We start from the raw sequence: 11,155 nt of genomic DNA on the forward strand, positions 1-11,155 counted from the left end.
CATTGATCTGACTCACATCTGCCCCACTGCAGCTCCTGCCCCATAGATCAGACCCACATCTGCCCCACAGCAGCTTCTGCCCCATATATCTGACCCACATCAGCACCACAGCAACGCCTGCCCCATAGATCTCAACCACATGAGCCCCACAGCAGCTCCTGTCCCACAGATCTGACCCACATAGCCCCCACAGCAGCTCCTGCCCCATAGATCTGACCCACATCTGCCCCACTGCAGCTCCTGCCCCATAGATCAGACCCACATCTGCCCCACAGCAGCTCCTGCCCTATAGATCTGACCCACATCAGCCCCTCACCAGCTCCTGCCCCATAGATCTGACCCACACCAGGCCCACAGCAGATCCTGCCCCATAGATCTGACACACACCTGCCCCACAGCAGCTCCTGCCCCATTGATATGACACACACCTGCCCCACAGCAGCTCCTGCCCCATAGATCTGACACACACCTGCCCCACAGCAGCTCCTGCCCCATAGATCTGACCCACATCAGCACCACAGCAACGCCTGCCCCATAGATCTCAACCACATGAGCCCCACAGCAGCTCCTGTCCCACAGATCTGACCCACATAGCCCCCACAGCAGCTCCTGCCCCATAGATCTGACCCACAGCAGCTCCTAACTCATAGATCTGACCCTCATATGACCCACAGCAGATCCTGCCCCATAGATCTGACCCACAGCAGCTCCTGCCCTATAGATCAGACCCACATCAGCCCCACTGCAGATCCTGCCCCATAGATCTGACCCACAGCAGCTCCTGCCCCATAGATCAGACCCACATCAGCCCCACCGCAGATTCCTCCCCATAGATCTGACCCTCATCAGCCCCACAGCAGCTCCTGACCCAGAGAACAGACCCACATGTGCCCCACAGCAGCTCCTTCCCCATACATCTGACCCACATGTGCACCACAGCAGCTCCTGCCCCATACATCTGACCCACATGCGCCCCACAGCAGCTCCTGCCTTATATATCAGACCATCATCAGCCTCACAGCAGCTCCTGCCCCATAGATCTGACCCTCATCATCCCCACAGCAGCTCCTGCCCCATTGATCTGACTCACATCTGCTCAACTGCAGCTCCTGCACCATAGATAAGACCCACATCAGCCCCTCACCAGCTCCTGCCCCATTGATCTCACCCACACCAGCCCCACAGCAGCTCCTGCCCCATAGATCTGACGAACACCTGCCCCACAGCAGCTCCTGCCCCATAGATATGACACACACCTGCCCCACAGCAGCCCCTGCCCAATAGATCTGACACACACCTGCCCCACAGCAGCTCCTGCCCCATAGATCTGACCCACATCTGCCCCACAGCAACTCCTGCCCAGTAGATCTGACCCACAGCAGCTCCTGCCCCATAGATCTGACCCACACCAGCCCCACAGCAGCTCCTGCCCCATAGATCTGACCCGCATCAGCCTCACAACAGCTCCTGCCCCATAGATCTACCCCACAGCAGCTCCTGCCCCATAGATCTGACCCACATGTGCCCCACAGCAGCTCCTGCCCCATACATCTGACCCACATGTGCACCACAGCAGCTCCTGCCCCATACATCTGACCCACATGCGCCACACAGCAGCTCCTGCCTTATAGATCAGACCATCATCAGCCTCACAGCAGCTCCTGCCCCATAGATCTGACCCTCATCATCCCCACAGCAGCTCCTGCCCCATTGATCTGACTCACATCTGCCCCACTGCAGCTCCTGCCCCATAGATCAGACCCACATCAGCCCCTCACCAGCTCCTGCCCCATTGATCTGACCCACACCAGCCCCACAGCAGCTCCTGCCCCATAGATCTGACACACATCTGCCCCACAGCAGCTCCTGCCCCATAGATATGACACACACCTGCCCCACAGCAGCTCCTTCCCTATCGATCTGACCCACATAAGCCCCACAGCAGCACCTGTTCCGTAGATCTGACACACATCAGCCCCACATGAGCTCCTGCCCCATAGATATGACCCACCTCAGCCCCTGCCTCATAGATCTGACCAACATGTGCCCCTTAGCAGCTCCTTCCCCAAAGATCTGACCCACAGCAGCTCCTAACTCATAGATCTGACCCTCATATGACCCACAGCAGATCCTGCCCCATAGATCTGACCCACAGCAGCTCCTGCCCCATAGATCAGACCCACATCAGCCCCACCGCAGATCCTGCTCCATAGATCTGACCCTCATCAGCCCCACAGCAGCTCCTGCCCCATAGATCTGACCCGCATCAGCCCCACAGCAGCTCCTGCCCCATACATCTGACAAACACCTGCCCCACAGCAGCTCCTGCCCCATAGATCTGACACACATCAGCCCCACAGCAGCTCCTGCCCCATAGATCTGACACACATCAGCCCCACAGCAGCTCCTGCCCCATAGATCTGACACACACCTGCCCCACAGCAGCTCCTGCCCCATAGATATGACACACACCTGCCCCACAGCAGCTCCTTCCCTATCGATCTGACCCACGTAAGCCCCACAGCAGCACCTGTTCCGTAGATCTGACACACATCAGCCCCACATGAGCTCCTGCCCCATAAATATGACCCACCTCAGCCCCTGCCTCATAGATCTGACCAACATGTGCCCCTTAGCAGCTCCTTCCCCAAAGATCTGACCCACAGCAGCTCCTAACTCATAGATCTGACCCTCATATGACCCACAGCAGCTCCTGCCCCATAGATCAGACCCACATCAGCCCCACCGCAGATCCTGCTCCATAGGTCTGACCCTCATCAGCCCCACAGCAGCTCCTGCCCCATAGATCTGACCCGCATCAGCCCCACAGCAGCTCCTGCCCCATACATCTGACCCACATGCGCCCCACAGCAGCTCCTGCCTTATATATCAGACCATCATCAGCCTCACAACAGCTCCTGCCCCATAGATCTTCCCCACAGCAGCTCCTGCCCCAGAGATCTGACCCTCATCATCCCCACGGCAGCTCCTGCCCCATTGATCTGACTCACATCTGCCCCACAGCAGCTTCTGCCCCATATATCTGACCCACATCAGCACCACAGCAGTTCCTGCCCCATATATCTGACCCACATAAGCACCACAGAAACGCCTGCCCCATAGATCTCAACCACATGAGCCCCACAGCAGCTCCTGTCCCACAGATCTGACCCACATAGCCCCCACAGCAGCTCCTGCCCCATAGATCTGACCCACATCTGCCCCACTGCAGCTCCTGCCCCATAGATCAGACCCACATCTGCCCCACAGCAGCTCCTGCCCCATAGATCTGACCCACATGCGCCCCACAGCAGCTCCTGCCTTATATATCAGACCATCATCAGCCTCACAACAGCTCCTGCCCCATAGATCTTCCCCACAGCAGCTCCTGCCCCATAGATCTGACCCTCATCATCCCCACAGCAGCTCCTGCCCCATTGATCTGACTCACATCTGCCCCACTGCAGCTCCTGCCCCATAGATCAGACCCACATCTGCCCCACAGCAGCTTCTGCCCCATATATCTGACCCACATCAGCACCACAGCAGTTCCTGCCCCATATATCTGACCCACATCAGCACCACAGCAACGCCTGCCCCATAGATCTCAACCACATGAGCCCCACAGCAGCTCCTGTCCCACAGATCTGACCCACATAGCCCCCACAGCAGCTCCTGCCCCATAGATCTGACCCACATCTGCCCCACTGCAGCTCCTGCCCCATAGATCAGACCCATATCTGCCCCACAGCAGCTCCTGCCCCATAGATCTGACCCACATCAGCCCCTCACCAGCTCCTGCCCCATAGATCTGACCCACACCAGCCCCACAGCAGATCCTGCCCCATAGATCTGACACACACCTGCCCCACAGCAGCTCCTGCCCCATAGATCTGACACACACCTGCCCCACAGCAGCTCCTGCCCTATAGATCTGACACACACCTGCCCCACAGCAGCTCCTGCCCCATAGATCTGGCACACACGTGCCCCACAGCAGCTCCTGCCCCATAGATATGACACACACCTGCCCCACAGCAGCTCCTTCCCTATCAATCTGACCCACATAAGCCCCACAGCAGCACCTGTTCCGTACATCTGACACACATCAGCCCCACAGCAGCTCCTGCCCCATAGATATGACCCACCTCAGCCCCTGCCTCATAGATCTGACCAACATGTGCCCCTTAGCAGCTCCTGCCCCATAGATCTGACCCACAGCAGCTCCTAACTCATAGATCTGACCCTCATATGACCCACAGCAGATCCTGCCCCATAGATCTGACCCACAGCAGCTCCTGCCCCATAGATCAGACCCACATCAGCCCCACTGCAGCTCCTGCCCCATAGATCTGACCCACAGCAGCTCCTAACTCATAGATCTGACCCTCATATGACCCACAGCAGATCCTGCCCCATAGATCTGACCCACAGCAGCTCCTGCCCTATAGATCAGACCCACATCAGCCCCACTGCAGATCCTGCCCCATAGATCTGACCCACAGCAGCTCCTGCCCCATAGATCAGACCCACATCAGCCCCACCGCAGATTCCTCCCCATAGATCTGACCCTCATCAGCCCCACAGCAGCTCCTGACCCATAGATCAGACCCACAGCAGCTCCTAACTCATAGATCTGACCCACATCTGCCCCACAGCAACTCCTGCCCAGTAGATCTGACCCACAGCAGCTCCTGCCCCATAGATCTGACCAACATGTGCCCCAGAGCAGCTCCTGCCCCATTGATCTGACCCACACCAGCCCCACAGCAGCTCCTGCCCCATAGATCTGACCCGCATCAGCCTCACAACAGCTCCTGCCCCATAGATCTACCCCACAGCAACTCCTGCCCCATAGATCTGACCCACATGTGCCCCACAGCAGCTCCTGCCCCATACATCTGACCCACATGTGCACCACAGCAGCTCCTGCCCCATACATCTGACCCACATGCGCCCCACAGCAGCTCCTGCCTTATAGATCAGACCATCATCAGCCTCACAGCAGCTCCTGCCCCAAAGATCTGACCCTCATCATCCCCACAGCAGCTCCTGCCCCATAGATCAGACCCACATCAGCCCCTCACCAGCTCCTGCCCCATTGATCTGACCCACACCAGCCCCACAGCAGCTCCTGCCCCATAGATCTGACACACATCTGCCCCACAGCAGCTCCTGCCCCATAGATATGACACACATCTGCCCCACAGCAGCCCCTGCCCCATAGATCTGACATACACCTGCCCCACAGCAGCTCCTGCCCCGTAGATCTGACCCACATCTGCCCCACAGCAGCTCCTGCCCCATAGATCTGACCCACATCAGCCACACAGCAGCACCTGTTCCGTAGATCTGACACACACCTGCCCCACAGCAGCTCCTGCCCCATAGATCTGACCCACATCAGCCACACAGCAGCTCCTGCCCCATACATCTGACCCACATGCGCCCCACAGCAGCTCCTGCCTTATAGATCAGACCATCATCAGCCTCACAACAGCTCCTGCCCCATAGATCTACCCCACAGCAGCTCCTGCACCATAGATCTGACTCACATCTGCCCCACTGCAGCTCCTGCCCCATAGATCTGACCCACATCTGCCCCAAAGCTGCTCCTGCCCCATATATCTGACCCATATCAGATCCACAGCAACGCCTGCCCCATAAATCTCAACAACATGAGCTCCACAGCAGCTCCTGTCCCACAGATCTGACCCACATAGGCCCCACAGCAGCTCCTGCCCCATAGATCTGACCCTCAGCAGCAAAACAGAAGCTCCCGCCCCACAGATCTGACCAACACCAGCCCCACAGCAGCTCCTGCCCCATAGATCCGACCCACATCTGCCCCTTAGGAGCTCCAACCCCATAGATCTGACTGACAGCTGCTCCTGCCACATAGATCTCACCCACATCTGCCCCAGAACAGCTCCCGCCCCATAGATCTGACCCACATCATCCCCAAAGAAGCTCCTGCTCCATAGATCAGACTCACATCAGCCACACAGCAGCTCCCGCCCCATAGATCTGACCCTCATCGGACCCACAACAGCTCCTGCCCCATAGATCAGACCCACATCTACCCCACAGCAGCTCCTGCCCCATATATCTTACCAACATCAGCGCCATAGCATCTCCTGCCCCATAGATCTGACACACATCACCCCCACAGCAGCTCCTGCCCCATAGATCTAGCCCCCATCAGACCCACAGCAGCTCCAGTCCCATAGATCTGACCCACATCTACCCCACAGAAGCTCCTGCCCCATAGATCTGACACACAGCACCCCCACAGCAGCTCCTGCCCCATAGATCTGACACACGTCTTCCCCACAGCAGCTCCTGCCCCATAGATCTCAACCACATGAGCCACACAGCAGCTCCTGTCCCACAGATCTGACCCACAGCACCCCCACAGCTACTCCTGCCCCATAGATCTGACCAACATCTACCCCACAGCAGCTCCTGCCCCATAGATCTCACTCACATGTGCCCCAGAGCAGATCCTGCCCCATAGATCTGACCCACAACTACCCCACAGCAGCTGCTGCCCCATAGATCTGACCCACCTCAGCCCCTGCCTCATAGATCTGACCCACATGTGCCCCTTACAGGGGGGCTCCTCTGCCTGGTGGTCATGGCGGGCCCCATCCTCCTTCTCACTCCTAGGGCCCCCAGCTCCATCCTCCCGCCTGAAACAGGGAAAACTTCTACCCTAGCCCTCTTAGCTGCCGACATGGCTGCTAACTGCCACAGCTGTCAGAGGCGAGTGCGTTGCGCGCGGCAGCGGTGACCAAGGTGACGTGGAGAGGGTTCTAAAATGGCGGCCGCACTGCTGGCACTGGTGTTCCACATAGGATGAGGAGGGGGCTGGTAATAGCAGGACAAGGGGAAACTGATTTAAGTTGAAAGAGGGAAGATTTAGGTTGGATGTTAGAGGGAAAGTTGTTTACTAGGAGAGTGGTTAGGCCCTGGAACAGGCTGCCCATGGAGGTTGTGGATGCCCCGTCCTTGGAGGTGTTCAGGGACAGGTTGGACAGGGCCCTGGGCAACCTGATCTAATAAAGGTGTATGTTTGGTGGCCCTGCCAGGCAGGGGGGTTTGTTCTTCATGATCCATGAGGTCCCTTCCAACCTGGGTCATTCTGTGACTCTGTGATACTGGTGTGTGGCTGTTTGTCCCAGCGCGCTGACCTTTTGTCTTCAGGTTCACCAAGACTGTAACTGATTTATGGAGGAGGCAAGTGATGGGTGCTACTGTGTGACAATCAACATCACTTTGTGGACATTTGAAAGCACCTTCCTCCAGAGCTGTTCACCTCCAGAAGAGGGTGCTCAGAAGTGTTTACTGGCAGAAGATCTGGCTCCAGCTTGGTATGGGAAAACTGGGGAATGATACCATCGTGTCCTGTGAAGAACAAGAAGCAGGTGGGCATCCCTGCTCCCTCTTGTCTGCTGGCAAGGTCCAGATGAGTTCCCAGAGCCAGAAGCTGCCATTCCAAGGGGAGCTGACTCAACCATTTTGGATTTGAGCTGTCACACCAAGGAGAGCTGACTGAACCACGTTGGACTTATTTGTAAGTTTATACTATCATTGGAAACTGTTGCCGTGGTCACAGTCATCGTCAGCGGAACAACAACTCCTGATGACCCACCACTACTGAAGATCAATGACTGAACTACTAAACACGTCAGATCCATGGTGGCGACTCTCTCTCCCTCTTGCTTCCTATAAAGACTCCTTGATTCTTTTTCCTTTCTTTTCTATTGCCCGCCTTCCCTTCCTAATCACCCTAAATCGTAATAGCGTCCGTCCTCCAACATTTGAACCATGCTCAGGCATACACGTATGGACCTCCTCTCCTTCCTATAAATTGGAGCAGGACAGAGAACCACAAGGATTGTCAGCTCCCAAGTCATACAAGTATTGCACACAACACAGATAACTTCATCTGTTGGCCCCGCTGTCTCTGCATACCACCAAGCGAGGACCTGCAGTGCCCAGGCGAGACGATGTGCCTGGCAGTGCAAAGCCAGCCCACGTGTGTGCAGATGGCAAGGAGCGTGTGGCACTGTGCACCGACAGCCCTTGCCTGCCCAGGACTGCGTGTGGAGGGCGTTCTCCACTGCAGCCCTGCCCAACAGTCAGTAGGGGTGTGCGGCCATGATGGCAGTAATGAACAAACTGCTGCTTCACAAAGATTTTGGCCCGATTAGAAATCTTTGAGTAGTGCTGTTACAGCAGACAGAATGTGATAAGCGCAAGTAGTCTCCTACACTTCACATCCTTGCTACTTCATTCTGGGTGTTGTCACTGAGCAGCATCTAACACAAGTTCTGCCCTGGTCAGCTGGCTGCCTTAGCTTGAGCCCTGATGGCAACGCTGTGACGTGATGTTAGTATTGCTGTTTTCTCCTCGTCAGAATACTCTGCCTTTTGAAGGAAGCAGCTTCTTGGTTATTTTGTTTTGTTGTTGAATTTTATTGAATTAATTTACAATATCTATATTCCATATAGTTATAGATGTTTTGAATATGATCATCTGTGGTGCTGAGAATTTTTGTAGAAAAGGTATACTCAGTTCGGAAGGTGTAATAAGGATGTTAAAGAAAGAACCCCCTGTTGTGTTGACCAGTGATGATGCTCCCACCCCCTGACCAATGGTGGAGAGGAGCATGAAGAGAGAGGTGGTGCTGGGGGTATCTTGGGGCTGCTGGGCCTGTCATACTTTTTCCAGGCAGAGGTTTTACAGGTGTTGCCCCCATGCCGACCCTGTGGGGGGGGGCCACTCCCACATCCTGAAGGATGGAGGAGAGGAGCGGGAGGGCAGAGTTGGTGCTGTGGGGGGCTGGGAGCTGTGGGGCCTGGTATGCTTTCCCCTGGCTGTGGTTTTCTGGGTGTCGGATGATGCCCTCAAACTGCCACCCTGTGGGGGCTGCTCCAACCTCCTGAAGGATGGTGAAGGAAAGTTGGTGACAGTTCCTGGGGGGGACAGGGGGCTGCTGGGCCAGTTGGCTTCCCCCAGGCAATGGTCGTCCGTCTGTTGGATGATGTCCCCAGGTCTATACTCTGCTGGGGTCGCTTCCATCCCCTGATGGATGGTGGAGGGGAGGGTGAGGGCAGAGATGGTGCTGGAGGCTGACAGGCCTCTCAGGCTTCCCTGAGGCAGTGGCTGCCTGCGGGTAACACTTTGAGGGAGCCACTGCCAACCCCTGAAGGATGGTGGAGGGGGACGGGAGGGTGGTGTTGATGCCAGGGTGCTGCTGTTTGGGTGCTAGCCGATGACTGCAAGCTTCCAAACCAGGTGGGTCCCTCCTGTCCCCTGAAAGAGGTGTTGATGCCCAAGGTGGATAGGGGCCACTGGGCCTGATGTACTTCCCAGGGGCCACGGAGCCTGGGCTGGTGGGCTACGGGGGCTGCACTGGGAGCAGCTGAGCCCGACAGCCATCAGGCCTGGCAGGGGCCGCTCTGGTGGTGCTCTGCGGCTGGTGGGCAGATTGTCACTGCACAGGCACCGGTTGTTTGTGCCACGTCTTTTCTGTGCGGCGCACTGAGGCGAGCAAGCTGTTTGTCCAAGCGTGAGGTTGCTGTGGGCAATATGCTGGACTGCAGCATCTTCAGCAAGGCGCCTGCAGGGAGAGAAACGTGCTGAGGGCACAGGAGAACCCCCTGCTCTCCTTCCTCACAGTGCATGATAGAGTCACTCTCAGCTCCGGGCCTGTCTCAGGCCCAGCAGTAAGAACATGCAGCAGGAATGGCGAGGCCAGTTAAATGTCTGACAGTGTCAATCTCAGACAGTGTTAGGCAACAACTAACTGGCTTCTCTATGCTGCTTTAACTAGAAATGCCTCCTTGCTCACAGGATCCCTATAGTAAAGAGAGGGGGCAGGATGGGGTTGGGGGTGAACAAGAACTCACTGGTTTATCTGCCTCCGTTGTCGGACAAGACGATAGCACGAAAACATTGCCATCAGCATGGTAACGAAGATAGCTGCACCGAATCCCAGGCAGTACTTCTCGATAAAATTATTGTCTGCGGCATTTGCGTGTTCCTCACCATCCGCACCTGGAAAAACAATGTGGATCTGTTTCACCAGCTGCTGTTTTGAGTGACATGGACAAGAGCAACCACAGGAAGGATCCCGCTCCGGGCTGCTGTTGTGCCTGGTGGCTCAGGGGAAGCACAGCAAGCTCTGGAATGCAGGGTCTGTGCACAGGAGGTACTATGGAGGGTCCTGTTTCCTCTTCTTATCTGCTGAATGTGGTTCTGGTGGCCTAGTTCCCAAAAGGACAAAGTTCCTAAGTCCCTGGGAACTGGCTGCAGTGGGAGGGGAGCAACCTCTAACCACGGCCACGGAGCTCTATGAGCGGCCCTTACCTGGAGTGACAGTTGTGTGCATGGCCTCTATTACTCTCAGGGGGACAGTCAGTGTGCGAACTCTGCCGTTCCAAAATGCAAGCCAGCGCATAGGTGCTCCACCTGTCTCTTTAGAAAGGAGGTAAGGGAGTGGGACTGTAAGTAACTGCTTCTCATCAGGAAGATGGTGCAGTTTCTCCACATGTATTTCTAGAAATTCAGTTTCACAAGCCTTTCAGGGAACAGACGGAAATACACCTACCACGTGCTTTGTCCTTCATGATTTTCATTAGCAGAGGGGGCAGTGTCTGCAGATATTTTCCTGTTTCCAGGGCCTCTTTCTGTTTCTCAGGACCTAAACAGAAAGCATTAAGATAACTTTCGGACAAACAAGGTATTAAACTGAACGGTCTTTTCAGTGAAGTCAGTAACGACAACAGCCACCCCTGGGATGCCTGTGGGGTTCCAGCACAACTAAGGATTTAGCACGGCCTTCCCTGGAGGCACTTTTGCAACCAAAGAATGAGAACTTTTCACCACACACTGCAGCTTACCTAAACGCATAACGGCATCACTGAATGGGACCAGGGCATTGTGCGAGGGCAGGGCACACACACACAGGTGTGCATTCTCACTCACACCTGCAGACGCGCCTGGCTGACATTAGGACTGTGAGCTGGCATCTCTCAAAGGAAGTAAAATCTCATGACATGGTATGCTGTAATTTCTCTCTTCCTTAGGGACCTGCAGTGACTGGAAGGGGCTCAGGTGATGACATGGCACTCAGACCTGGGTCAAA

The 11,155-nt window shown here is 56.0% G+C and overlaps 1 protein-coding gene across 1 annotated transcript; it reads right to left on the minus strand.

Annotated features, from left to right (window-relative positions):
* Positions 1–9,232: 9,232 nt before the first annotated feature.
* Positions 9,233–10,776, minus strand: LOC146751182 (uncharacterized). The gene is made up of 4 exons (XM_085535325.1): positions 10,619–10,776; positions 10,378–10,485; positions 9,918–10,065; positions 9,233–9,628 (listed from the first exon to the last, which is right to left on the minus strand). Exons 1-4 carry the CDS (start codon positions 10,644–10,646, stop codon positions 9,274–9,276), a joined length of 639 nt encoding a protein of 212 aa, XP_085391451.1. The 5' UTR covers positions 10,647–10,776; the 3' UTR covers positions 9,233–9,273.
* Between the last annotated feature and the right edge of the window lie 379 nt (positions 10,777–11,155).

The sequence above is a fragment of the Coturnix japonica genome, unplaced genomic scaffold (assembly GCF_054131305.1).
Source record: "Coturnix japonica strain WE unplaced genomic scaffold, WE-NBRP24 Scf117, whole genome shotgun sequence".
NCBI classification, from domain to species: domain Eukaryota; kingdom Metazoa; phylum Chordata; class Aves; order Galliformes; family Phasianidae; genus Coturnix; species Coturnix japonica.

Coding starts and splice junctions, on each gene's coding strand:
- LOC146751182 (XM_085535325.1), bottom strand. CDS start 10,646: ATGAAAATCATGAAGGACAAAGCACGTG. Junction 10,066..10,377: donor GCACACAACTGTCACTCCAG/GTAAGGGCCGCT, acceptor TTGTTTTTCCAG/GTGCGGATGGTGAGGAACAC. Junction 9,629..9,917: donor CAACGGAGGCAGATAAACCA/GTGAGTTCTTGT, acceptor CTCTCCCTGCAG/GCGCCTTGCTGAAGATGCTG.